This window comes from Thermothelomyces thermophilus, chromosome 7, assembly GCF_000226095.1.
Source record: "Thermothelomyces thermophilus ATCC 42464 chromosome 7, complete sequence".
Taxonomy (NCBI): Eukaryota; Fungi; Ascomycota; class Sordariomycetes; order Sordariales; family Chaetomiaceae; genus Thermothelomyces; species Thermothelomyces thermophilus.
The window spans coordinates 2,835,297-2,860,161 of NC_016478.1; the positions used below are offsets into that span (position 1 = coordinate 2,835,297).

Consider the following 24,865-nt stretch of genomic DNA (forward strand, 5'->3'; position numbering starts at 1 on the left):
GGCATTCGGCATTCCAAGGTCACGAACACCAGTTGGCTTGGCGGTGAACCACAGTCCCGGGTATACACGGGTACGGGAGGGGGTGTGGTACGAGGCAACAGAAAGGGTCCAGCATCCCCGGCTTTGCGCGATGTTGACGACTCAACAAGATGGCGGGTAATAAGCTATAGCTTAGCGGGAAAATCGGAGCATGGCATGTTTCTTGCATTGCAGTGTGACAGTGAGGCCCTGCAGACCCATTTGCCGCCTAGAGCTGCCTCGTCGGTTGATGCTATCGTTGCGGCCGGTATCCGGTTACGACATTTGTGATTAGGCACGCATGTACAACACACTCGAGGTACAGACATCGGAGATGGCCTGATAGATAGTCCAGACACCCCAATACCTATAGATCATACATACAACTGACACTGTACTACCACATGTAAGGCACAATACCTAAGGCACCCAACGCTTGCTACGCAGGTAGCAAGCAGGGATGCAAGCAGCGGAAGCTCTGCATTACCCCTCTTCTTCCTTCACTGACGGTTGGATGGCGGAGGTCGAGGTGGAGGTGGAGGAGGTGAGCGCCAGGTAGTGAAAAGCATTATGAAATACATACACGTCCGTACATACCCTACATTAACATTACGGATACGCGACAGTCTCAACGCAGGCACTCGCGTAAGCGGAAGGAAGGCGATGTGGTCACGACTTTGAAGATTCCCCATCGGGGGCCCCGCTCACGGCAAAGATCGACAGTCGGGAATAGAGGGGTTCCGGACTGTTTTGTCCTCGCAAGGTGGGTAGCTGTCTCTCTTGTGTGTGTTTGTGTGTTTGTTGTGGTGTGATTCTCGATGGTGGCCCGTTCCTGAACTATCCCGAGTCAATCGGCTTCTCGGATTAGGATCAGAGCCAGGAACCCTACGGCGGCTTTACCCCCAACTTTGCGACCAGCAAATTTACCGACTTCCATGTTGGTGGCGACAGCATCTCGACACGCACCACCCATCCGCAAGGGAGCTGGCTGTACCACATCACGCTCGACTCCAATGCCGCAGGCAACTGACCCAAGTGTTCCCCATCGTGCAGCAGACAGGCCGAGGCAACTTCTGTGAGCCCCTTGTGGCTCTTCCATCGCAGTTTGCCGGCCAGAGGGGCGTTCTGGGTGTGTTCCTGGGGTTGGTTTGTTTGGCGGGTGGCGGACTCCAAGAGGGTGTCTGCTCGGTGAGGAAGACTTGAGCAACGGCGCCGGAAGGGGAAGGATTCTTGAGAGAATGGGCCGCCGTCGGGGGAGGTGAGAAGCAGGCCGAGCAGACAGATCATTGGGGATTGAGGTAGATGTGCACAGGAGCTTCTTCCCTTGTCATCTTGTCGCGTAGTGTTGTGTGCGATTCTGCACCGTCAGCTGCGGTTGTGCGGTGAGTTCCGTAGCTCATTGTCGGCCAATGAGTGTGCTCCGATCCTATTGGCACGGCCCAAGGCCGTGTCTGATTCGTTTGCTAGCTGCGGTCTGACCCACCAAGGTCAGTTCAGTTCCCATTGGCTGTGCAGGGCTGCAGGCCTCAGACCCACCAAAAGACTAACCAGTTAGTCTTTCGGTGGGGTTTTGGTCTTGGGGCTAGCGTGGAGCAGGACGGTACGGAGAGTGTTTCTTAGGTTATTTGTCTATAGTTACAAAACCGTCCGTCCACAAGCAGATTTGGTGCTCCTCGTAGCACTGGGCAAGGCGCTTCACTTCCGACTCGATAAGAGATGAAATGAATTGTTTGTCAGTCAGACCATCGCTTACTCGCTCGAGATCAACAACCATGATCTTGTCGCCGACGAGGTGGTAGTTATCGAGTTTGCTGTCGTCTTGCAAGATACCGAACGGCAAAAACGCATCTAGGGCTTGGCGCATCATACGCCGAAAGTCGCCCAGGTCCAGCAGGCCTCCCTCAGGGGTCGCCAGACATACGCCGCCAATGTCCGACAATAACAAGGCCCGCGTGCCTTTGTATCGAAGTTGGCCAAAGCACCTCGGGATGACGACGTCCTGCAACGGTGCGAGTTTCGCATACGTCGCCTTCTCCGTCTCAAATTCCTCGTCCCAGCCGTCCTTTTGCTTCTTGAGGACCAATTGGCCAGGCAGGGCCCACTCAGGGAAGCACGACTGAAACCAGACTTGAGCTGGGCGCGGGAGAAGGACGTTCACCAGAGCTTGGATGATCTGCTGCACCAACGAAGGCTGCACGTGGAGACGGAGTACGTGTCGGTGGACGCCGTCGGCCGGCGTGGCTGTTGCGTGAATGACGCGCGTCCGAAATCGAAACCGCTGTTCGGGTCAGCAACATGCACACAACGGAGAAGCGGTGCAGGTAAGCGCGCGCACTTACAATTGCGCGAGAAGGCCGCTCGGTGTTGTAGAAATTCGGCCGCAGTTTTAAGCGCCCTTGGGGCCGCCGAACTGGAGGAGGTGGAATCGCACCGAACGACCGGCCACAAAAACTCGGTGGCGGATTTGGAGTATTGCCGGCCATTGTATGTACAGCAGCAATGGCGGTTATACGCGCCGAGATGGGAATGTTCGATTTCCTTTCGATTCAGACGTTGAGCACATTCGCGGCCTCTTCGACTCCGGAGATGGATATTCTGCCCCACCTCGCCCACGAACTTTCAGGTAGTTAACCCTAACCCCAACACCATCTCACCACCGAGCCCTCGCCTCGCCAAGCCCCCCTGAGGCCCCCTCGGCCGCCGCTGGCGTGAATTCCGGTGAACCGACATATTCATCTCACCTAACATAGGCACGTAGGCACCCGTTTTCTGATCCCGTGGCATGCCAAAAATTGGCTCTGTCCATCCTCGAACTTAAGCTACTAAGGGCTGGCACCGTTACACTACAATCCCTGTATCAGTATAGATTACCCGATCGAATACACAGTACAATACACAGTGTATGTACGATGAGATCCTTGGCTGCACGCAGTGTAGGTGACTCCAGAGGAGCAACAACTGGAAGGTGGCAGCAGGGTGGTGAGATAGTTTGTTTCCCGTTTCCTCGCCTCGCCCTCTCTCTCTCTTTTTTTCCCGCTCTAGCTTTTGCCCAGTTCCGGGACTCGCCTTTTTTTTTTTTTTCGCGAAATCCGAGAGGGCGTGGAGAGAAAAGACGAAGCAGAGCGTTCGATGCGATTCCCTGGATTCCCGGATCGCTAATGTGCCAAGTATGTACTGTACATACATACTATGAGTACAGTACATACGCTAATCCGCCGCTGGCGGTCGAATCACGTCTTTTACTCTTATTCATCTTCCGATGTCAAAGTTCGCCATCATCATCGTCATGTGCCACCCAACCCGATGCTTCCGGACGATCCGAGTTGCTTTCATCCGTTCCTCGCTCTTCCTCGTGCAGAATTGGGCGAGCCTCATCCCCAATGCAGCCGTCGTCATGTCATGTGGTGTCGCTCAGATCAACGCACGCCAAGCAGCGGCCCGCGATCGTTGTCGTCATTGGCCGGCCGGGGACCCCGGAGCCCTGTCGTGCTCGGAGAGGGGATGAGGACACCGGTCGAGTCATTGACAACCAGCACTGGGTCTGACAAATCCGTCTAGGGTACTTACACTAGGGAAATGGAGATACTAGCCTTCCATACATTACCGTCGCCGTCGTCGTCCTCAGGTAAGGTTGTATACGCTGCCGTATGTTTGTTAGCTATGTACAGTACATACAGTTCAGTACAAACGGTACATACAATCACCAGACAGTGTGCCGAGTCTCGAGTGCCCACGCAAGGCGCTGGTCTGTGGCTTGCACACATAAGAAAAAAGAAGGAAAAAGGGAAAACAGCACGGTCGAGACTCGCCGTGACAATGCTGTATTACTGGATGCCTGCGGGTCTGTTTTCGGTCCCGACCAGAGGGGAGAGAAAGAAGTGGGAGTGAGGGAGAAGACTCGGAATGGAGGCCCCTTGTTTCTCGATTCGAATGGGCCGGGAAAGCAAAAGTGATGATGTCGGAGAGGATTCGGCAAGCTCGCAGGGCGCGGTGACCTCTGTGTGGTGTGGGTCATCAAAAGCTCGCTCCTGCTTCTGGTTCACTCTCTCTCCTCGTCTGCTTGGTCAGACTTGCTTGCTCTCTCGTCATCGGCGTTCTGGACGGTTCGCTTCCCGGCCGAAAAACCATGATAGTTCGGTGCTGCAGCTACTGCTAGCCCTGCCAGCCCTGCCGCCCTTCTGCCCCCGGTGTGGTCCCGCTGTGGCTCCCGTGCTACCCGCGTCGCACCCAAAGAGGTATCACAGACATCATATATACGCTGGGCATGCGTGATGCGACTATAAGACGGTGCTCATCCTCCTCGACCCCTCTCTCCCACTCCCTCCAAGTTCACCTGACCTTGGGAAAGGAGAGCAACCCACCGTTCCAATCGTCACCTGCTTTTCACATCTACATCTCTCAAGCCTCTGTGCCACCCAGACACTTCCTCAACACACTTACACGCTTCCCAAAGTCCTCGATACCATCCCTGAGAGAGAGACACACCCCTGACCTCCTCTTGCCCGGACATAGAAACAAAAACAAAAACAATGGCCGTCGCAGTTCTTGTCTCTCGCAACGATGCGCTGAGAACACACCCTCCCGCGGGTGACGCGAGACTCTCTGTAAATGGCTCCAACTGGCTCTTTACCGTCACGAGCATTTTCGGGCTCGCTACTGTAAGTCGACCGACCCTTGTTGTCACCATCATGACTACCTACCTACCCACCTCCCTACCCCCTACTCCCTACTCCCTACCTACCAACCACCACCACCAACCACCACTACTGCGAACACCAATAATGAACCGCCACTACTAACACAATCCTCTTCTTCGCGATAGCTCATCTTCTGGGCCCTCAAGTTCCGCGCCCGCAGCGGAGAGCGCTTCTTCCACTACCTCTTCATCATCACCAGCTTGACCGGCCTGATCGCCTACTATGCCATGGCCTCCGACCTGGCGTGGGTGCCGATCCGGCAGGCCAACTCGGTCGGCCACAGCGGGCTCGTCCGGCAGATCTTCTGGGCCAAGTACGTCTTCTGGGTGGTCGCCTTCCCGGCCATCGTCATCGCCCTCGGCGTCCTGTCCGGCGTCTCCTGGGCCACCATCGTCTACAACGTCGCCCTCACCTGGACCTGGGTCATCGGCTACCTCGTGGCCGCCTTCACGCCGTCCAACTTCAAGTGGGGCTTCTTCGCCTGGGCCTTCCTCGCCCACATCTTCGCGCTCGTCTCGCTCTGGGTCCGCGGCGGCAGCGCTGCGGACCGCGTCGGCATCCGCCGCGACTACTTCGCCCTCACCGGCTGGGTCACCTTCCTCTGGCTGATCTACCCGCTCGCCTGGGGCCTGACCGACGGCGGCAACTTCAACGGCGTCACCGGCAGCTTCATCTGGTTCGGCATCCTCGACATCCTCCTCTTCCTCGGCACCGGCTTCGCCATCATCTTCCGCTCCGGCCGCTGGGACTACGGCCGCCTCAACATCGCCTTCACCCAGTACGGCCGCGTCCCCGCCCAACCGGGCACCTTCCCCGAGAAGGCCGCCCCGCCGGCCGCTGCTGCCGGTGCCGGTGCCGCTCCCGCTCCCGCTCCCGCTGCCGCTCCCGCTGCCGGCCCGGCCACAACCACCGCCCCCACGGCCGCCAATACTGCTACTGTTTAAATGAGCCAGTCTGTAGTCTCTCGCTCCGCTCACCCATTATTGGTGGCTGGTGTAGGAAAGGAAAAAGGGGGGGAGGAAGGAGGGTCAGCACTCCCCTTACTCCCCCCCCCTTTTTTTCCCATCGTTCTATTGACGCATGAGAGGAGAAAAGAGAGAAAAAAAAGGAGGAAGTAAAGCGTGTCATGAGTAACCAGGGGAAGAGAGAGAGGATGAGAGGATGAGAGGATGAGAAAACCGAGGAAAAGATACCCGCGGTGGCGCTCCTTTTAGCCATGATTTTTGTGGTTCTTTTTTGGCCTGGTTTAAGATACCCCACGCTCGCTTGGCTAGACTCTTGAGAGTAGGAATGGGTTGGGACAGGAGAGATGTCTGTATAATGTTTAATATCTCGAGAAGCACGAGACACAAGCCTGTCAGTCATTTAGCAACCGACCAATTTAACGTCAATAGCGGTTCAAACAAAAATGTGACTGGACAAAAGAACCATGAGTCGCCGGAGAGGAACCTAGAACTACTATTACCCTGTTCACCCAGCGTAATAATGTTGATTGTATCATCGTAAAGCCGAGGACAGCCACGCGATTCGATTACACGGCGGGAGTCGAACGGCCCTTGATGCTTACTTGTATAGACACCGGCACAATATGAAACACCAAGACCTCGATTGGCTGCTATGCAAGCTGGGTAACATAATAATTAACATCACATGGCAATAAACCTCAGCAGCCAAAAAAAAAAAAAAAAAATAAGCAGGCCGGCCCAGCCGATCTGTCGTCTCCTGACTTCCACTACAGTCTGAGAGCCATGCCCCCGGATATCGTTCCCATTCATAACCCATAAACCTCGTAGCCACGGACGGTCTGAAGCATCGTCATCAGAGACAAAAAGAAACCAGCGCAAGAACGTAAACGCAACCCCTTGGACCCCTTGACAGCCTCCTTAACCACGCTATGCACCCATATATCCCCTTTCGCACCAAGACCCAGCCAGCATGATCTCCCCGATCCCAGAGAGCGTTCAAGATAAGAAGAAATATCGAAAAGACGGATCCTAAACACAAGACAAAAAAAGGAAAAGAAAACGGAAAACAGACAACGAACCGAGGTCGAGTCTAATCATCCCTCCTATCCTGCTCGTCATCCACCAAGATCACCACCGTCACAGTGGCCGCATACGCCTCGCGAATCGCACACGCCATGCTAGAGACGAACAGACAAAAACCGTCAGCACAACAACTTTGAATGGGCAGAGAGAGAGAGAGAGAGAAAAGAGAAACGGTTCGAAAGGAGGGAAAAAACTCACCAAGTCCTCCCCAGGTCCGCCACCACCGCGCTCAGCCCCCAATGCGCGCACCACGCCCGCGCCAGCACCTCGTTGTCCGGCACGCCGAACGCCTCCACCACCAGCACCCGCTCGTCGTCCCCGCCGCTCAGCGTGTCGGGGCTCGAGACCCCCGTCGTCGTCGTCGTCGTCGTCGTCGTGGTACCGTGCTGCCCGTTGCGCCCCACGCTGCCGACGCCGTTCCAATCGCGCACCCTGACCAGCTGGTCCGCCTTGACGGGCGTGTAGGCGTAGTCGAAGAAGAGCGGGTGCGGGCCGTCGGAGCAGGGCCAGGCCGAGATGAAGGAGACGTCGAAGGCGAGGCGAAGCGGCCACGAGACTCCGTCGATGGCGAACTGCACCCAGGCGTCGTAGTACCGCGGGGCCGCTGCCGGCTTGGACGACGACGAGGAGCCGGGCGGGGCCGGGGAGGACGGGGTTGAGGAGGACGGGGTGTTGGTGGGCGCGGTGCTGTTGCCGTTGCCGTGGCCGTGGCCGCTCCCGCCGCACGGGCGCAGGCTGAGCAGCTCGATGCGGACAAGGTCGGCCAGGTACGCGTCGTCGTCGCGGTCCGGGGAGACGAGCGCGTACTCCTTGACGGGGAAGACCTGGGCTGGCGGACCGAGCGGATCGGAGCGCTCCGGCATCGACTGCACGTCTTCCGGGGTCACGCGGTCCGCCGGCGGGCGGCGCGCGCGGATGCGGGCGATCTGGTTGCGGCCGAGGTCGGCGGTCGGCCGGGCCGGGCCGACCCAGCCCGCCAGCGTGCGGCAGGTGGGCGCCAGGACCTTGCCGACGATGGAGGTCGCCGTCCAGTAGGTGTAGCTGTTGCGGTACTGGAAGCCGCAGCTCGGGTGGGCGTGGGTCAGCAGCGTCAGGTCGTCGGTCGCCCTGTCCGGGTCGATGTCGATGAGGGCGTTCATGATGAGAAAGGTGAAGGTCGGGCCGGGCAGGACGAGCCCGCTAAAGAAGGCCATGGCGTGCGAGCTGACCAGGTCGAGGGTCGATTCCTCATCGCGCCGCTTGAGGCTGCCGAGCGTCTCGCTAAGGTTCGGCCACTTCATCATCTGCGCGAAGCGCTTCAGCATCTTGACCTGGCGTCTCTTAAGCTTGTACCGGAGCCGGATGTTGTCCGGCTCGCTGCCGTACTCGTCGACCCGGATGTTGTCGCGCCACCTGCGGGCTAACGCCAGGTCCCATTGTATCTTCGGCGGGATCTGGGCCAGCAGCTTCTCCTTTGCTTCGATCAGGTGATGCCTCGACTGAATCCGGAGCTCCAGCTCGAGGCTGAGGAGCAGCTGGTGGCAGAACTTCCGGTACGTCTCGCGGTTGGCCGAGCTCGTGTCGAAGATGAACCTGGTGACGACCTGGTTCTTTGGCTCCCTGAAGTCCAGCCAGCCGGGCGTCGAGAGGACCATGATCAGGTCGATGATCTGCTTTTCTAGCGTCTTGTGCGGATTCGTATACTTGTCGGGGTCCTTGAGCAGCCGCTTGTAGAGATTCCTGTACATGAGCTCCTCGTCGTCGTCCTCCAGTCCGCGGTCCAGCTCCTTGAGCCGTGCAAATATGCCCTCGAGGCTGATCTCGCGGGGTGCCACCCCCGGGTTTACCATCTGTTTGAATGGCGGGATCACGCTTGCCCGACTCACCCAGTGATTGAGCGTGATGGTACCCGGGCGCTTGCCGAAACAGAACGAATAGCTCGGCTGCTCCAGCGTCTCCCAGGGGTAGGTCGCTGGCCCTGACCGGGCGAGCCGTAGTGTCATGAGCTGCGTCATGGAGTCGTGCTGGTTGGCCGCATCGGTCTCGTCACCACGGTTCCCGGCGGCAGTCGCAAACAGGGCGTAAAACTCATCGCCAGCGTGTGGGATGGCCCTCTTGTGGCCCCTGAAGGCCGGGACTCCTCTGGAGATGAGCTGCATTGCCGGTCCCAGGTTCAGCTCCTCGTTGCTCGACATGCCCGAGGGCGGCCACTCGGTCAGCGGCCCTTGGTCGTAGGGGACCCCTTGGGGGTCCTCGCGACCCTTGCCCTTGACTACGCCCGGGTCTGTCCGCCGTGGTCTTCGTCGGCGAGGCGAGGGCTCTGCTGGGTCCTCCGGCCTTCGGCTGCGGGCGGCCACATCTCCGTCACTTGCCCTTCTCGGGGTATCCTTTTTCGTTCACAACGTGTCAGTCAGATCCCGTCATGTCATGGCACCTCGATGCAGTCCACCGTGGACCCGGGTTTCAAACCGTACCGATTTCTCGTCCTTGGCCGCCGAGCTCTTGCTCCGAAACAGTTTCCAGAAGCCCTTTTTCTTCAGCTCCTTGAGCTCCTCCATCTTTTTCTTTTGTGGCGCAAAGGCTAGCCCAGTCGGCGGCTAGATTAGCGTCGGCTACCCGATGATCAGAGGTGAAACTGCGCGCGCCCAACACCTGCGCATTCCTAAATTTTGGTGTTGGCTTGTGGAGCGGTCTGCGAGTCTGAAAATGGCACAGACACGCGGCGTGCCATCAACATGCGGCTGCGCATGCGTCCCAGTCTAGTTGGCTGCCATGCATGAGATTTGGGCGCCTCCCCAAGCGTCCGATCCGCCGTGTCGAGATCCTCAAGCCCCGGCCGGCAATGATACTTCAAGGCGGGGAGGACGGTGACAGTCGTGGGGGCCGGCTGTGGGTTAGATTACCAGAAAGTGACCAGCTTTATTCGTCCTTGGAGAAGTATTGTTGAGAGGAGGGTATCTGTTTCTCCGAGACTGTAATTTGGATGAAATGAAACAGAGAGCGGCTTGCACTTGCAGGGAAATTCAGAAGTCCCGTGGATCACGAGCATGTGCAATGAATGGCCCGCCTGATCTGTCGCAGTTGCGCCGTTGCGCCGCTGCGCCGTGGCGCCGTGGAACAGCTGAGTAAAATGCCAGTGCCCTGCCGTAGCTTAACTGTAAGCTGTCAGTGGCATGTAGTTATGGGCTGCCCTACCCGGTTTCTCTGCGCCCAATCACTTGCTCTCAGCTCCCTCAAGGCGACGCGTACCTCCTCCTCTCTCCTTGCATATTCCGACTCAAGAACAGCCACTCTTCGAGTTGCCAGGTCATCTAGCGGGGACGGGGCAGACCGTTCCAGTCGAGCTTGCCCAACGTGGAGACAGCTGCTGCCTTGTTACACCATCTAAATCCCCCCGCCTTTCGACTCACTTTTGGGGAGGGGGTGGGGGTGGGTTAGTTAGCAGTCCCTGTTCTTGGGGCCGAGTTATCAGAAATACACGGTCGATATTCCCAAGGTTTATTTCGCAGCTAGCATTTCGCTAACTTCCCGGTTTCACCAGATACGCATGCCGGAAAATGGAGTGCACCAGCTTATACTACTATGGATCCATTGTACTGTACCTCCGTAGGCGGTTCTTGTTTCGTACTTAGGGGGCAGTTCCATGCAATGTCCCAAAAGGGAGCCCGCTGAAGGTGGGGCTACAACCGCTCTGCAGTGGGTTTAGTTTCACTCACCGCCCAAGTCGCATTTGGGCAGAATCCAGAAAATTTCTGGATTGCAAACGCTTTAGGATCGGAACTTGGCGCGAGGGCGGGCCAACGTTCACCATCCCAGCCTCACAACGCTCACCAGTCACAATGGCACCTGAACTTCGCAAGAGAAAGTCGAAGCGTATGTATTCCATTTCGCGGCCATTTCTGCATTCCAAACACTAATTCAATCGAATCTAGCTGCGGTGGCAGAACCAGAGCCCGCCGCCAAAAAGACCAAGGCGACCAAGGACACTCCCAAGGCTGAGAAACGAAAAGGTAAGAGGCACTGTCCATTGGAGAAGTTTCCGATTAGCTGACTCGCGACCATCCCAGCCCTCGAAGAAGCCTACCCTGTTGTCGTGAAGAAGCAGAAGCCCAGCAAGGATGTCGCGCCGAAGAGAGATGTCGCCCCGAAGAAGTCGGCGTTAAAGAAAGAGAAGCAGTCAACAGAGACCAAGGACGCGCCGGCCAAGTCCAAGAAGGCCGCAGAACCCGCGAAGCCAGAGGAACAGCAAGACAGCGATGTCCCATCCGACGTGGAGCAGGAGGAGCTTGACGATGACACCAAAGCTCTCGTGAACGCGCTCGACAGCGGCGACGAGGACGAGGCCGAGACTCGGGTCAGCACGTACAAGAAGGGCCAGGACGTCGGCAAGATTCCCAAGGCGAAGAAGGCGGCAAAGTCAGCCGGCAGCAGTACCAGCAGCGGCAATCCGGGCGTCATGTATCTATCGAGGATTCCCCACGGCTTTTACGAGCACGAACTACGGTCGTACTTTGGCCAATTCGGCGAAATCACGAGGCTTAGGGTCGTACGGAACAAGAAGACGGGCGCCAGCCGCCACCGGGCATTCATTGAGTTTGCCGACGCCGAGGTTGCCGACATTGCCGCCCGCACCATGGACAAGTACCTCCTGTTCGGACACATCCTCTCTGCCAAGATCGTGCCGCCGGCCCAAGTGCATCCGAACCTGTTCAAGGGCGCCAATCGTCGCTTCAAGGTGGTGCCGTGGAACAAGATGGCCGGTCGGCAGCTTGAGCGGCCGCTTTCCGAGTCGCAGTGGCAGGTCAAGATCGCCAAGGAGGAGAAACGGCGGGCCGCTAGGGCTGAGAAGTTGAAAGAGATGGGCTACGAGTACGAAGCACCGGCGCTCAAGCCGGCCGAGGCCAAGCCCCTGCTGGAGAACGGCAAAGATGAGGGTCCCAAGGCCATCGAGGCTCCGCCTGCCGCCGCGGAGGTTGAGTCAAAGGAGGAAAAACAGGCTGCCGAGCCGGAAGTGACCAAGGCCGAGGCAACAAAACCCTCCGAGGATGCGACCCCTCAGAAGAAGAAGAGTAAAAAGGGCAAGAAGACAAAGTCATGAGCAGGTTACCGTCCAGAGTAGTAACGTCGCCTCTTTGATACCCACGGCTCAGGCCAAGAGGGTCGTCCTGTTTAGAGCATCCAGTCCTTTTATGCGAAAAGAAGTATATATATGTATGCACCAAGCGAACCTGACAAGCTCGTGGAGGGGGCCTAATGCCCACAGAGCTAGCAGGATTTTTAAAGTGCCATTCGATACTCTACTTCTGCCATACTATGAAAATGCCACCGGTTTGCGATGTGCAACGGCAAGTTCGATAGAGAATCAGGCGAAGAGGAAAATATGTGCAGAAGGAAAGAGAACACCAAGGAGTGGATTCTAGGTACCTAGTGCTCAAATACTTGGGCTGTTCCCTATGATGCTTACGTAATATAGTGTTTTTAGGCTCGATGACCGTGCGATAGTTGGCATTCGCGGACGACACCAAGTCATTTATAACCAGAACAGTCTGCCATAACCCAATCCTCGGCGCACGCCCTTCTGCCAACAGGTATGTACATACAAAATTCACTATGGACCTCAGTAGACTCTCTTCGCCAAAATGAAACAAGGAACTACCCGTCTGGAACCCATGACGATCGGCTGCCGCAGCAGAGTTGTTAGGTGAACTGGCCTTTTGCACTGTGCGTTCATTCAATAGGGTTATCTGCGGTTGATTAGCGGTTGTCTTCCTGTCAGATATTCCCACAGGTACAGTACATGACCCGTACATACAGGCAAGTACACTACTGTGTAGAAACCAACGCGGACATCGTGCCGTCCTGTTCATTCAAATGCAATTGCGCGTCGTAATTCTAAGACCCTTGATCTGGATCATGACACCTGAAAACATGAGGGCTAGCGGCAACAGGAAATGACTCTTCTGTATTCGTATTACGCTGGCAATACGAGGAGCTGGAACTTGGCTGGATCCGTTCCTCCATTCCCTCCATTCCTGTAGCCTCTTGTGCCTCTTGTGCCTCATGTATGTACATACATCCTTTGTTGTACCGTGCTTGTACTCCGTACCCCCACGAACAACGACGGAAACCATCAACACGACACCTTTCGACCTCCGCATTGTCTGCGGACCAGACCCGAGAAATCGACGACCGGCAACAGCACCGCCAATTGCATTTGCACCATGTCGTCTCCGGCCGCGCCAACCAGTTCCATCCAATCAGCAGCCCGAGGTACGTCCCCCAAGTGGGCTTGAGGGGCATGCAACGCGCTGGCGAGGCCGGACGCCGGACCAGGCCACATCACCGCCCCTTGGCCCTCCCGCTACGTGCATTTGCGCTAATGGAAAATGATGCCTCGCGGTAAGCAACAGGTCCCGCCGCCGCCTCCAAAAGCAAGAAGAAAGGAAACAAGAAGAAAAAAGGCAACAAGGGCAACACCGCAGGAGACGATACCAACGCTGGCGACGTTCCCTCGAGCGCGCAGAAGCAGCCCACAACCGAACCAGACACATCCGCCCAGAACGATGGCGTTGAGGGCGCACCGGCTGAGGAAGTGTCAGAAGAGCTAGAGAATTCGCCCGGTTTGGTATGCTCCCTCCACAGTGCCAGTGCGCAAGCAGTTGTTTTTCCTCCTCCTCCTCCTCCTCCTCCTCCTCCTCCTCTTTCCCTTCTCTTTTCGGATGCAATTGATGCCGAGGCATACTATCGTTGCTATGTCCCTGACCTGGCTTGGTAGAGCACGTCGTCGAATCCCCCTCTAGAGCCTGGCTCTGCGCCAGATAAGCCGGTGGAGCAAGCACCTGCTCCGGACACAGACGAAGACGCGGTGACGACGGCGGAAACAGAGGCGAATACTGAAGACGATCCAACAGCTGTGCCGGCTAACGGCCATGCCAGCGCAAACGGACACCCACCAGCGATATCAGGGGCGAGAAGCGCCAGGTCAGAAACCATGTCAGAAGAAAATCAAGACGCGCTACGTCTCGAGGTCGAGCAGCTGCGGAAGCAGCTCGAGAGCATACAGGAATCGCACGCCCAGGAACTCGCGCAGCTGCGGTCCGACCTAGAGGAGGCCGAGGGGGCCAGGGAACACGCCGAGACGCAGTACCAAAACCTACTAGGCCGCGTTGAGAAGATCAGAGAGACGCTGGGCGACCGGCTAAAACGGGACAAGGCCGAGCTGGAAGAGACCAAAGACCGCCTTGAGGAGGTCGAGGCCCAAAATGAGGAGCTGCAGAGGACGGTGACGGCGCGCGAGGAAGAGTTGGAGCGCCTGAGAGGCGAGGTGCAGGAACAAGCGCGCGAGCTGGCGAGCTTGCGCAGCAGGACCAACCTGTCGCAACAGAATTGGCTGAAGGAGAAGGATGACATATCGCGGCAGATGCAGAGCCTCAAGAGCGAGCTCGAGTCGACAACGGCCGCCATGGGCGAATGGGAGGTCATTGCCATGGAGGAGCGCTCTCTGCGCGAGAGCCTGGCGGACAAGGTGTCGGACCTGGAAGAACAGGTCGCCAACGCGCGCGAGGCGTACGAGAAGGCGGAGGCGGACCGGGAGGCGCAGTCGCAGGCCGTCGACCGTCTCCAGCGGGCTCTGCAGGAGCTCCAGGACACGCGGAAGCGGGAGCTGCGCGAGATGGTCGAATCGACGGAGGAACAAGTGCAGGTGCTCAAGAAGGTCGCCCAGGAGGCGGACGCCCGGGCAGCCGAAGCCGAGTCGGCGAAGGAGGCGCTGTCCAAAGAGCTCGAGCGGACCGCGCCGTTCGAGAAGGAGGTCAAGGAGAAGAACCTGCTCATCGGCAAACTACGGCACGAGGCGATCGTCCTCAACGACCACTTGACAAAAGCACTCAAGTACATCAAGAAAACCAAACCAGAAGAAACAATCGACAAGTAAGCCAGGCCTCCTTTTCTTCCTTGCTCAAACAAAACAACCCCCTCTCCGCACCGAGCGCCCTCACTAACGGCCACCCGTTTTAGACAACTCGTCACGAACCACTTCCTGCAATTCCTCAGCCTCGACCGCTCCGATCCCAAGAAGTTCCAGATCCTCCAGGTCATGGCCAACCTCCTCAGCTGGACCGACGAGCAGCGCGAAAAGGCCGGCCTGGCGCGCCCCGGCGCCGCCGCCGCCGGCGGGGGAGGCGCCTCGTCAGCGGGCAACACGCTCCGCCTGCCGGCGTCGCCCTTCCATCGCACGCCCAGCTCGCCCGCGCTCAACACCGAGTTCTTCTCGGAGCCGTCGGCGACGAATGCGGGAGCAGCGGCGGGGGGCAGCGGCGGCGGGGGGAAGGAGTCGCTCGCGGATTTGTGGGCGAGCTTCCTGGAGCAGAGCGTCGAAGAGGCCGGCGGGAACAACGGAGGGAGAGGGTCGAGGAAGGCTAGCCTGGCGAGCGTGAGCACGGCGGGCGGCGGCGGCGGCGGCGGCGGCGGTGGCAGGCCCGATACCCGGGGAGGATAGACTTGAGCTACTTGAGCGGTTCTGGAGGAGCGTGTGGTTGTAATGTAAAAAAGAAAGAGAGCGCGACGAAACCAAAAGCAAAAGAAAAAGAAGAAGAGAAAAAAAAGGGTGCACGACCTGGAAGGCTGCAGGCCCGGGCTACGGGTTGATAGAGGGATCGCTGCGTACCAAAGCCGTGTGTAGAAGAGAACAGCAGAGGCTCTAACGGCTGGCATTGCGTGTGGCAACAAAGTAAGGTCGCAAAATATTACTGTTCAAGGAGCAGGAACAAACGACCAGCGGAGGCCATCAATTCCTTTTTTCCATTTTATTTCTTTTTTTTATTGTTATGATCGCACCCGCATTGCAGATTTCAGTTGTTGAGACATTACAGGAAATAAAGGGGAGCCGGGGGGAAGGGAGGGGGAGATAGAAACATCCGCGGACTGGCTGCTGCGCTAGAACAACTGAGGTCAAGAGAGCCATCCAAACAACCGGTACTCTGGGAGCCGTATTGCTGGTTGCTGCTGACTGGCTAGTGCTGGCTGCTCTGGGTGCTCACGGTGCGCGTAGAAAGTCAATGTTATGCTCCTAGGTCGTCTATTCGCTAACAAATCGATCAAAATCAACTTCTTGTCCTAATATACTAAACTAACCCACCACCTCCTCCTTCGCCGCCGGCCCGCCGGCGCCCTTCTGCGGGGCCAGCACGGCCTTGGCGTAGTTTTCCGCATCCCTCTCGATACTCCGAATGTCGATGCGGTTCATCAGCGCGTCGTTCACCCCTTCGACGACCTCGCGCTCCTCCATCATCTCGCGCATCAGCCGGACCTCGTGCGCCCAGTAGGCGTTGCTCCGCCCGCGCAGCTCCTCGTCCCTCAGGACCGTGTTCTTGATGACCCCGGCCCCGCTGATCACGCCCTTGGTCGCGCCGAGGGCCCGCACCACGCCCTCGACCCGCTCGGCCGCCGAGGGCGGGGTCACGAACGCCCGCTGCGTGCCGGACAGGTACAGCGCCAGGGCCAGCAGGGCGTCCAGCGCCGCGAGGCCCAGGTACCGCACGGCGCGCGCGGTCCAGTAGAAGGCGTCGATCTCGCCGAGGCGCAGCGCGCGCGCGTTGGCGGTGTGGTTGTACGTGGCGACCCAGTAGACGTCGGCGAGGGCGAGGCCGACGGCGGCGAGGGTGGCCGGCTGGCGCCAGCCGGTCGCGGCGCGGGAGAACGGGGCGGTGAGCAGGGCGGAGGTGGCCAGGGCGATGATCACCAGGTTGAAGAGGTGCTGCGCCAGGAGGTCCGGGAGGGCGTAGTACAGGTAGGAGCGGGGCTCGTCCGAGCTGCAGAAGGGGCAGTTCGCGAGCACCGAGGGCCCGTACTGGAGGTAGAGGAGGCGGGACTCGAGGGAGGCGAACTTGGCGCGCAGGGAGAGGTCCGTGGGCGTGAGGACGTTGCCCGGGCGCAGGGCGGAGAGGCGGGTAAAGAGCACGTCGGCGGGGATCTGGAGGCGGGACTGCGTCACTCTGAAGACGTTCTCCGGGGCGAAGACGGGAAGGGCCCGGACGAAGAAGACGGCGGATACGGCGACGAGGATAGCGACGGCGCGGGTGATGGGCGGAGGAAGAGGGCGGACTTTGAGGCCGTGGATCCGGGGTGCAGAGCGCGCGCGACGATAATAGCCGATGGCCTTGGGCAGAAGGAGGGGCCCGAAGAAGATGACCAGGGACTTGATGCTGTTGTTGAGATTAATCGTGATCGCGTCAACGACTGTATCCTTGTGTGCTCTCTGCCATCTTGAGTTGACTTACGTCCCCCATGGTATCGCCATCTTGATGGCTGGGTGTTGCTGCCCCAGCTGCGTCCCTTTTCTTCGAGCAGCGTGGCCGACTGCTTAACGCAGTAGGCTTCTCGCGTTGCAAAGAGCCAAGGTGTTGAACAAGGTTGAACCCGCCCAGCTTTACACTAATGCAGGAGTGCACGTTAGCCAGGACCGCATCAGCATTGTGGGGGCATGTTTGGTGGGGGGCTTAGGTCAGCACAGCCTTGTGCTGCAAGCAGCTAGGAAAAAAAAATATAAATTTCATGGACCTGATCTTGCCGCAACTTAACTCCCTCCCACTCAACATTCATTTTTAGCTTTTGCCGAATCGCAACATTACAATTAGCAGTGGCGCTGGCCGCCACATCGTCCATTACTTGGCTATTAGCAAAGCGAGAATACATTACGATTTTTGGCCACTCCGCTCTCCTCCTGCGCCCGTGACTGTTGGTTGACACTGATGGCACTATCGAAGCTTTGGCGGCCCTCTCAATGGTCGCTCAAAGTCAATATGTTGCCTAGATCAAGCCCAAGTGCTCTGCCAAGAGTCATCTCAGGTAGTGTTGCAGAATTCTAGCTTCGGCCATGAAGGATCTTTGCGTCAAATGCTGAGAGACAAAACAATCTGCATATTTGTGGCGTGCATCCCCGTCTGCGTTTTACAGCTCTTTCTTGCCCTCGTCCTTCCCCACCGCAGCAGGAACGGGCTGCCTGTCCTTCTGCATCGGCTTTTGCTTGTGCCTTTGCGACTGCCTGCTGGCCGCGATGAGTCCGATGATGCCGACCGCCGCGTCTACTATGAGCGTCAACATGCTCGTGCATGCGGCCTGCCACATCACGATGCTGACACTGCCCAGCGGCGCCCGCGGGAACGATGCAAACCACTCGACGTAATAGGGGAACCATCCGTAGGGCAGCCAGAACATGGGCACCTTGCCATACCACATTGGGAGAAGCCATTGCACGCCGCGAGTCGAGATGAGACGGACAGCCGTCAGGTATCGGTCGAACCGTGTGCGCGAGGCGTCGAGTGCGGATTCTGCGGGGTGTTCAGTAAATTGGGAACGGCTCGAACGAGCAACGGGCGGCCTTCCTACTTCTCTTCTCCAGCTCCTCCAGCAGCTTGTCGTGCTGCCGCCGCAGCCTCGCCCACTTGGCGAACTCATCCTGGCTGCTGGTTGCGTTGAGGTCATGGCGGACCGCCAAGTACTCTTTCTGCTTCCTTCGATGCTCGGCGAACTGCCCGGCCAGGGCCGTAGGAAGGGAAAGGTAGACGCGCCAGATCTGTAATGAGGGGGGGCAAGGAGGGCGAAGTCAGCTCATGTTCGATGCATGCAAAGCACACATAGTCAGGAGGAAAGACGCTGGGGTGGTTGGGGTAGAAGGGGGGAGTGGGGGGTTGTATCGCATACCAGGTTGTTGATCGTTGCTGCACCGATTGTGTTGACTAGTCGCACCACTAGCTCGATGACGAAGATGACAACCAGTAGCGATGGCATGTTGGCGGATCGGAGGAGCGCGGGGAGCGATCGGCGGCTATGAGAAGTCGTCAGGGGAAAGTTAGGTTGCTGTCATGGCACGGATCTTTGGGTCGCCAGACGCGGGAAAATCTCCAGACGCTGTCCGAGTATGACGGAACTGCCAGCGCACACACCCGGCAACGTGGTTTCGCCAGGCGCCAGATGTGGAGGTGCGTTGGGGAAACGTAAAATCTAGGGTTAGGGGTAAGCTACTCCTGACTACACTACTCGAGAACTTAGCTCGAAGAGCAAGAGCAATCCACCCGGCTGCGTTCGTCGACCGTTAATCAGTCGCGGATCATCTGACTACTAAATTCATAGGCGCAACTCGCAGCTCCATATCCTCATTGAGCAAGTCTTCATCCGATTGTACGACAGGTCATCACCGATTACTTGTCACCCTCAAACTAGTCCCCATAGCAAACCAGACCATTCGCCAACAGCTGTAATACCAACCATGTCGCGGGCCTTGGATGCCGAAACGGCGGCCTCATTACGAATGGGAGATCCACTGGAAGCGTATGACACCATCTCCAGCGCTCTCGTGCCGCCCATTGACGGCTTACTCGACATCGAGGTCCTCGGCAAGAGCCACTTCCTCGAAGGGAACCAGCACGTCCTCGTGGACGGTCGAGCACTCGGCATTTCAAAACTGAGCCTTGTTCAGGCTTTCATGGTTGCGAGGGGGAAGTTGAAAGGCCATCTCGACGGAACTAGTCTGCAGACACCTGATGAGCTGTTCGCAGCGACAGCAGTCATCTTGATGTTCGACCCGGAGCACCTCACGGCGGCCAACACCAGGAAGCGCCTGCTTCGAGAAGATGTATCCAAGGGCGGGGTTCCACGATCAGCACTTGAGACGGAGAAGCGCTTCGTCGATAGCCTCCTGACAAGCAGGCTACACAGGCACACCAAGTCGCCCACCCTGTGGAGCCATCGCCGCTGGCTGCTCGGCTCGTTTTTGTCGCTCCAAGTGCCTGTGGATGTGCTATCCGACCTGAGAGAAGTTGTGTTCGTCGCCGGGGAAAGGCACCCGAGGAATTACTATGCCTGGTGCCATGCTCGGTTCCTGATGGGCTTAAAAGGGAGTATTCCTTTTTCAGAAACGCTGGCGGCGGTGCGGGACTGGTGCTTCCAACACCACACCGACATATCCGGCTGGTCCTTCCTCCTTCATCTTCTTGAGATCCGGAATAACCTGACTGGTGAAACCGGGCACTCGATCTTCGCAGAGGTTCTCGACTTGGTTATCTCACTTCGTCTAGTCAACGAGTCGGTTTGGGTTTTTCTACGGACCCTTGCAGCCTCCCACCTCGTTGACGATGAGCAATACGCACGGTTTCAAGCCGTTCAGGCCGCTGCTGTTGAAGCCTCCAAGGAATCGGCAGATGGAACAGTGCTGCGTGCTGCTCTGGACTGGTCTGATACATATCGGCGGCACAACGGCATCCGGGTTGCAGGTGCCTGATGTAATTTTCAGCATGGGCTTCCAAATACCACAGCTCCGTGCCCCCAAGCATCTCCCCCTTACAGTGCAGCCAGCGGCGTAAAACTGATTCACCAAATACCCGCGCGGCTGTGCCAGGCTGCAGCTGCATTGCAGTCGACCAAAGGGATAATAATGATCACAGAGTACCATCTTAGATAAGCACGCAGAGAGGCAAAAACTCCATGAGTTTGACGGTCCTGCGTCTGATAATATCGGACAATTGCAACCGCAATATCCAGCCGAGAGAGAGCGCCAACATCGGAATGCAGGCAAGAGGACCCAGAGTGGCTGTACCCAGAAGCCGCAGAAAGTCATGTAGGGAAGCGGTCGACGGGGCCCATCCCGTCCGATTATCTCAATCGAGAATCTAAATGACAAGGAGCGATTTTCGGATTATCTGGGGCTGCCGACGAAGAGGCATCAACCCGGTTCAGATGAAACAAACGAACAAACGGGTGTACGACTCAACTTCGATGATCAGGGTCTAGCCAGAGGCACCGATGTCAGTGTTGCAATCGGCATCCGCCTTCGTACTGTCTCTCACGAATCGAGCAGAGACACTTTACACAATTCACAGCCACCGTCGTCTTGCCAGTTCTTTTTAGAAGAAATGCTGAGCAACACCAGGCCTACTTGATATGCACATGGCGCCGTGTAACCTGTCACCGAGGGCCGAAAGTGATTGGGCGAACATCTTTTGGTCCAATGTTCGCTCCTTGGCACTGCAACGACAAGGGGCAGGGGGGCTTCGGTGGGTTGCATCTCTGTCCGGGGCTGGCCACGGTTCCTTCCACTCCACAGCTGCCAAACACCCAAGCTTGCATCCTGAAGACGACCGAATTCCCCGTAGCAGTAGTGTAGTATGCACAGTCATGGTTCCTTCTTCCACTGGAGACGATCCTTCTCCCGGCTGACCGAACATCAAATACGGAGTACGGAAATGTTGCTCCAGATAACTGTTAGTTCCTGGGCGTTCGCGCTTGACAGAGCCCCCGACAAACCCCGGAGACCACGCAGATTGAATGACCGCCGAACCCCCACCGTCGGACGTGTTAAAACCAATCCTCCAATCACGGCGCACCTACAAGATTAAACATCAGCAAGGGCATGTCTGCATCGGGAAGACTAAAGCCAACTTGGCTGGCCCAGACCCCAGGATGTCGCTCAACCTGTTCGCGGCTCTCTCCTGCTTCCAAATTCGAAGGTCATTATCTGATAGGTAACGGCTGTTGTCTCGAAGTTAGCGCCAATTGCCGTCTGCAATTAGAGTTAGGAGATGGCACGCACTCGTTTTTTTTGGAGGGAATATTTCGCTTCTCTCCACACTCCCCCGGACTCGCCATCTAAAGTCACTAGCCCCCTAAGGGGGTTTTTTGTCGGCAATTGACAAAGTGCGGTCATCATCAGCGAGAGGACACGACTCGCCGTCGTCCGGCGTCTCGCCAATGCTAGGTCGTGTCTCATTCAGGAAGGGATTTTAACTATTGGCGGGTCAGTTACATGGTAGCCTGCTACCTTCTGATATTACCCGTAGTGTACGGAGTGGCACTGGCCATACGCCATGTACCGCTCCATCAACCGGCCACACCCCGGACACTTTTGCGAAGGGCCGCACCCCCCGGACTCAGGCCCATGGTTCGCCAGCGCCTCTTCTCCACCCGTTCATCAGATCCGCACCCAAACCGCCACCTTCTGCTTCCTCAACTCCGTATCCCTTCTCCTCCGCCACCTCAACCTCCTCTCCTCACATTCGCCTCCCTCTCTCCACCGCCCGACTCGTCTGGGCCGTTCATGGTGTGTCAGTCGTCGAGGGGTTTCCTTTTCAAAATACCTGCATCGAGCCTATCGTTGATTGTTCCGGTTTGCATTCGCGATTCATGAGTCGGCCCCCCTGAATATCTGAATCCTACATAATCCGTATTTCGTCTCGTCCGATATCTCTCGTCTCGATTTCGTCCAGCCGCCCGTCTTTGATTATACTATTCGGCAAAGTCTCTTCTTGTACATCTAGGCATTCCACCATCGCATTCTCTCTCTTTATTTCGTCTTGCCGATAGAACCTCTGCTCCGGCTGCAGCTGTCTGGGCAGGATACAAATGCCGCCCTCTTAATCGCTAATCGCCTTACTACCTTTCGGTGCCAGAGTCTGGGACTCGCGGCGGGGCCATTGGCAGCTCCAAGCTTCCCCAAGGCCTAACAGCTCGACGCCCCTGTTGCTCACATGCTCTGAGCACGCTGGCCGTCTACGAGTACTCCTGAACTGACCGTCACCCTTCGAGTACCCCGAGGCCCGTTGTCGACCGTGTCCCCCCTCCCCAAACACCCTGCGCCAACTCTGGTGTGGGACCGGTGAAGCGTGAAGTGGTAGTCCAACATGTCGAGAGTAGCAGCTCTGCTTCTGCAGTTGACGCTATGGGCTGCTACCGCGCGAGCCTTCTTCCCCTTCGTCCCCGTAGGTCACTGCGCTCCAGATGACGACTGCGCACATCTAGGACTGGGCGCAAGGAGGAACGATGACAGCCAAGGCCCGCCGTCCGGCGGCGTGACCGTCGAGCTTTACCATAGGCCCACAGGTGTACGTCTTATTTGGTGTATCTCCCGCGACGTCCGCTGACAATTTCGACAGCCCCATGATGCGCCCAAGTTCGACCCAATAGCGGAAGCCCTAGGCAGGGTAACTCGCAAATTTGGGAGACCGTCCCTGTTTCCCGTACCTAGGTCCAACGAAAAGAGGAAGAACAACTACTCGGTGTCGAAGCCGGCCGATCCGAAGACGCCCAACAGCGCGGGCATATATCAGTACGGCCCAGACTACTCGTACTTTATCAAGGTCCTCGTGGGCTCCGCCCAGCAACCAATTTTCATGCTGCTCGACACGGGTGCTGCAAACACGTGGCTCATGGGCTCCGACTGCACGTCGGCTGCTTGCCAGCTACACGACACCTTCGATCCCAGCACCTCCAAGACATGGAAGGGAGGAAAGAACGGATTCGAGATTTTTTACGGGACGGGAGACGTCAGGGGCACCGTGGGCCAGGACACATTCGTCTTTGCGGGAATCACGCATGATCTCAGCTTTGGCCTGGCGAATCACACTTCGGATGATTTCAAGCACTTCGCCTTCGACGGCATTCTCGGTCTCGGCATGAGCAAGTCCGTGACGGGGACCTTCCTGCAGACGCTGAGGGAGCAAAAGGTGCTGGACTCGCTCGTCGTCAGCATGTCGCTGAACCGAGACTCGGATGGGTCGAACGACGGCCAGGTCACCTTTGGCGGGATCGATGAGAGCCAGTTCACGGGCGAGCTCACGTACCACAGCATCCCCCCCGAGCACGAGAAGAAGGGCGAATGGGCCATCACCATGGACGGCGCGAGCCTCAACGGCAAACCGGCCGGCATCGCGAACAAACTGGCCTACATCGACACGGGCACGTCCTTCATCTTTGCTCCTTCGGCCGACCTGGACGCGCTCTTCAAGGCCATCCCGGGGGTCACCACGTCCCAGGACGGGCCCTACACCGAGTACTGGGTCCCCTGCGACACGACAGTGCCGGTCACCCTGACCTTCTCGGGCGTGGACTACAACGTCTCGGCCCGGGACTGGGTCGTGCCGGGAGGCGGCGAGGACGGCAAGTGCCTCAGCAACCTCTACGGCTTCGAGATCAGCGCGGGCACCTGGCTGGTCGGCGACACCTTCCTCAAGAACGTCTACAGCGTCTTCGACGCCGACGAGATGCGCATCGGGTTCGCCGCCAAACCCGCCCCGCCGCCCAGGCCGACCTCGTCGTCCACCTCGGCCTCCGCCAGCGCGTCCGTTACGCTCTCGCCGGGGGCCGCCGAGACAACAAGCCCGGCGGCCGGAGAAGACGGCGAGTCGGCGCTCCCCTTCATGCCCGGTTCGTCCAGCGGCCGGGAGGGCTCGCCGGAGAGCTCCCAGACGACGGGGTCGTCGGTCCCCGCGTCGTCGTCCAAGGCTACTCAAGTCAACTCGGGAAGCCGGCCGTCGAGCGGGTTTTACCTGCCTGCGCTGTGCCTTGCTGCCTTGCTTGCCGTGGCCGGGTGAGCTTTTTGTGTGTGTGTGTGTGTGTGTGTGTGTGTCGGGGCGGTCATCCACTACATCTCAGTCGGGAAGTCGGTGTGGTGTTTTTTTTTTTTGGGGGGGGGGGGGGGGGGAAGGATTGGCTACCTGGCCTATCCTCCTCCGTTCTATTTCAGACCGATTGAAAGAGGGACTAAATGAGTTGAAATTGTTTTAAAAAGCAATGTGGAGAGCCTAGCATGAGACTAACCATGCCTTTGGCGAGCCACCAGGAGCTTTTCTTGTTTTGGTTATATTATACTACGCATGTGGTATAGTCTCTGTATTCTGCTCTGCGCCTGGTGAGGAAGAGAGTGAGCGGCCGGGTCGGCTACATTGAAACCCAGGAGAAAGACGTGGACAGATGCAGAGTCAGAGGGGGGAAGGTTTTGACGGTGTGAGAGGAGAGCGCAGAGACTTCGAATACGGAAAGTCGCTCGCTCGAGGTTCAAAAGACTTGGGGATTTATTATTTGTAGTTTGAGTTATAATGCGATTCTACGGAATACCAAAATTCAAGGTTTCTCTTCGCATCCTTTTTGGACATTCTATCGTGATCCGTGGAGTCTTTGATATCAACACCGCGAGTATGATGCGGAAATCAGGTGGTTGGAGCAGCAGGTGAGCGCAATGTATGCACCTACGAGCACTCCAGACGACCGCCTTTGAAGTCTACTCGGGCGCAATTGCGTGGTTGCCCGTTTCAGCCGCTGCTTCCCGCCCAAATGAGGCTGCACGACCCCTGAATC

The 24,865-nt window shown here is 57.7% G+C and overlaps 10 protein-coding genes across 10 annotated transcripts; 6 read left to right on the plus strand and 4 right to left on the minus strand.

The window, feature by feature from the left end:
* Nucleotides 1-478: 478 nt before the first annotated feature.
* On the plus strand, nucleotides 479-1,048 carry MYCTH_2131097 (uncharacterized protein; the record flags this gene model as incomplete). Its single annotated transcript, XM_003667110.1, has 3 exons — nucleotides 479-562; nucleotides 645-740; nucleotides 887-1,048. The coding sequence occupies 3 exons, from the start codon at nucleotides 479-481 to the stop codon at nucleotides 1,046-1,048; spliced, it is 342 nt and encodes a 113-aa protein (XP_003667158.1).
* A 463-nt stretch (nucleotides 1,049-1,511) lies between these two features.
* Nucleotides 1,512-2,501, minus strand: MYCTH_117245 (uncharacterized protein; the record flags this gene model as incomplete). The annotated part of the gene is made up of 3 exons (XM_003667111.1): nucleotides 1,512-1,535; nucleotides 1,658-2,296; nucleotides 2,358-2,501. The coding sequence occupies 3 exons, from the start codon at nucleotides 2,499-2,501 to the stop codon at nucleotides 1,512-1,514; spliced, it is 807 nt and encodes a 268-aa protein (XP_003667159.1).
* A 1,858-nt stretch (nucleotides 2,502-4,359) lies between these two features.
* MYCTH_71850 (rhodopsin-like protein) lies at nucleotides 4,360-5,732 on the plus strand. The gene is made up of 2 exons (XM_003667112.1): nucleotides 4,360-4,676; nucleotides 4,841-5,732. The coding sequence occupies exons 1-2, from the start codon at nucleotides 4,548-4,550 to the stop codon at nucleotides 5,657-5,659; spliced, it is 948 nt and encodes a 315-aa protein (XP_003667160.1). The 5' UTR covers nucleotides 4,360-4,547; the 3' UTR covers nucleotides 5,660-5,732.
* Nucleotides 5,733-6,727: 995 nt separating this feature from the next.
* MYCTH_2312683 (uncharacterized protein) lies at nucleotides 6,728-9,470 on the minus strand. The gene is made up of 2 exons (XM_003667113.1): nucleotides 9,217-9,470; nucleotides 6,728-9,129 (listed from the first exon to the last, which is right to left on the minus strand). Exons 1-2 carry the CDS (start codon nucleotides 9,298-9,300, stop codon nucleotides 6,958-6,960), a joined length of 2,256 nt encoding a protein of 751 aa, XP_003667161.1. The 5' UTR covers nucleotides 9,301-9,470; the 3' UTR covers nucleotides 6,728-6,957.
* A 1,030-nt stretch (nucleotides 9,471-10,500) lies between these two features.
* Nucleotides 10,501-12,114, plus strand: MYCTH_2312685 (uncharacterized protein). The gene is made up of 3 exons (XM_003667114.1): nucleotides 10,501-10,615; nucleotides 10,675-10,752; nucleotides 10,810-12,114. The coding sequence occupies exons 1-3, from the start codon at nucleotides 10,582-10,584 to the stop codon at nucleotides 11,838-11,840; spliced, it is 1,143 nt and encodes a 380-aa protein (XP_003667162.1). The 5' UTR covers nucleotides 10,501-10,581; the 3' UTR covers nucleotides 11,841-12,114.
* A 681-nt stretch (nucleotides 12,115-12,795) lies between these two features.
* On the plus strand, nucleotides 12,796-15,423 carry MYCTH_2312687 (uncharacterized protein). Its single transcript, XM_003667115.1, has 4 exons — nucleotides 12,796-13,012; nucleotides 13,153-13,367; nucleotides 13,518-14,671; nucleotides 14,759-15,423. The coding sequence occupies exons 1-4, from the start codon at nucleotides 12,964-12,966 to the stop codon at nucleotides 15,237-15,239; spliced, it is 1,899 nt and encodes a 632-aa protein (XP_003667163.1). The 5' UTR covers nucleotides 12,796-12,963; the 3' UTR covers nucleotides 15,240-15,423.
* A 337-nt stretch (nucleotides 15,424-15,760) lies between these two features.
* Nucleotides 15,761-17,158, minus strand: MYCTH_2312689 (uncharacterized protein). Its single transcript, XM_003667116.1, has 2 exons — nucleotides 17,020-17,158; nucleotides 15,761-16,944 (listed from the first exon to the last, which is right to left on the minus strand). The coding sequence occupies exons 1-2, from the start codon at nucleotides 17,037-17,039 to the stop codon at nucleotides 15,870-15,872; spliced, it is 1,095 nt and encodes a 364-aa protein (XP_003667164.1). The 5' UTR covers nucleotides 17,040-17,158; the 3' UTR covers nucleotides 15,761-15,869.
* A 141-nt stretch (nucleotides 17,159-17,299) lies between these two features.
* Nucleotides 17,300-18,669, minus strand: MYCTH_2312690 (uncharacterized protein). The gene is made up of 3 exons (XM_003667117.1): nucleotides 18,443-18,669; nucleotides 18,128-18,314; nucleotides 17,300-18,069 (listed from the first exon to the last, which is right to left on the minus strand). The coding sequence occupies exons 1-3, from the start codon at nucleotides 18,527-18,529 to the stop codon at nucleotides 17,690-17,692; spliced, it is 654 nt and encodes a 217-aa protein (XP_003667165.1). The 5' UTR covers nucleotides 18,530-18,669; the 3' UTR covers nucleotides 17,300-17,689.
* Nucleotides 18,670-19,007: 338 nt separating this feature from the next.
* Nucleotides 19,008-20,018, plus strand: MYCTH_2121685 (uncharacterized protein; the record flags this gene model as incomplete). Its single annotated transcript, XM_003667118.1, has 1 exon — nucleotides 19,008-20,018. The coding sequence occupies one exon, from the start codon at nucleotides 19,008-19,010 to the stop codon at nucleotides 20,016-20,018; it is 1,011 nt and encodes a 336-aa protein (XP_003667166.1).
* A 2,156-nt stretch (nucleotides 20,019-22,174) lies between these two features.
* Nucleotides 22,175-24,648, plus strand: MYCTH_2312694 (uncharacterized protein). Its single transcript, XM_003667119.1, has 2 exons — nucleotides 22,175-22,614; nucleotides 22,666-24,648. The coding sequence occupies exons 1-2, from the start codon at nucleotides 22,414-22,416 to the stop codon at nucleotides 24,100-24,102; spliced, it is 1,638 nt and encodes a 545-aa protein (XP_003667167.1). The 5' UTR covers nucleotides 22,175-22,413; the 3' UTR covers nucleotides 24,103-24,648.
* Nucleotides 24,649-24,865: the final 217 nt, after the last annotated feature.

Excerpts from the sequence above, each read along its gene's own strand:
- MYCTH_2312690 (XM_003667117.1), bottom strand. The coding sequence starts at position 18,529 with ATGCCATCGCTACTGGTTGTCATCTTCGTCATCGAGCTAGTGGTGCGA. Across the intron at positions 18,315-18,442 it reads CAGCAACGATCAACAACCTG|ATCTGGCGCGTCTACCTTTC; the intron begins GTATGCGATACA and ends CCCTCATTACAG. Across the intron at positions 18,070-18,127 it reads GGAGGAGCTGGAGAAGAGAA|AATCCGCACTCGACGCCTCG; the intron begins GTAGGAAGGCCG and ends AACACCCCGCAG.
- MYCTH_2312689 (XM_003667116.1), bottom strand. The coding sequence starts at position 17,039 with ATGGCGATACCATGGGGGAC. Across the intron at positions 16,945-17,019 it reads ATGGCGATACCATGGGGGAC|CATCAAGTCCCTGGTCATCT; the intron begins GTAAGTCAACTC and ends TCTCAACAACAG.
- MYCTH_2312687 (XM_003667115.1), top strand. The coding sequence starts at position 12,964 with ATGTCGTCTCCGGCCGCGCCAACCAGTTCCATCCAATCAGCAGCCCGA. Across the intron at positions 13,013-13,152 it reads CATCCAATCAGCAGCCCGAG|GTCCCGCCGCCGCCTCCAAA; the intron begins GTACGTCCCCCA and ends GGTAAGCAACAG. Across the intron at positions 13,368-13,517 it reads TAGAGAATTCGCCCGGTTTG|AGCACGTCGTCGAATCCCCC; the intron begins GTATGCTCCCTC and ends CTGGCTTGGTAG.
- MYCTH_71850 (XM_003667112.1), top strand. The coding sequence starts at position 4,548 with ATGGCCGTCGCAGTTCTTGTCTCTCGCAACGATGCGCTGAGAACACAC. Across the intron at positions 4,677-4,840 it reads GCATTTTCGGGCTCGCTACT|CTCATCTTCTGGGCCCTCAA; the intron begins GTAAGTCGACCG and ends TCTTCGCGATAG.
- MYCTH_2312683 (XM_003667113.1), bottom strand. The coding sequence starts at position 9,300 with ATGGAGGAGCTCAAGGAGCTGAAGAAAAAGGGCTTCTGGAAACTGTTT. Across the intron at positions 9,130-9,216 it reads CGGCCAAGGACGAGAAATCG|GATACCCCGAGAAGGGCAAG; the intron begins GTACGGTTTGAA and ends TGAACGAAAAAG.
- MYCTH_2312685 (XM_003667114.1), top strand. The coding sequence starts at position 10,582 with ATGGCACCTGAACTTCGCAAGAGAAAGTCGAAGC. Across the intron at positions 10,616-10,674 it reads TCGCAAGAGAAAGTCGAAGC|CTGCGGTGGCAGAACCAGAG; the intron begins GTATGTATTCCA and ends AATCGAATCTAG. Across the intron at positions 10,753-10,809 it reads CAAGGCTGAGAAACGAAAAG|CCCTCGAAGAAGCCTACCCT; the intron begins GTAAGAGGCACT and ends CGACCATCCCAG.
- MYCTH_2312694 (XM_003667119.1), top strand. The coding sequence starts at position 22,414 with ATGTCGAGAGTAGCAGCTCTGCTTCTGCAGTTGACGCTATGGGCTGCT. Across the intron at positions 22,615-22,665 it reads TTTACCATAGGCCCACAGGT|CCCCATGATGCGCCCAAGTT; the intron begins GTACGTCTTATT and ends CAATTTCGACAG.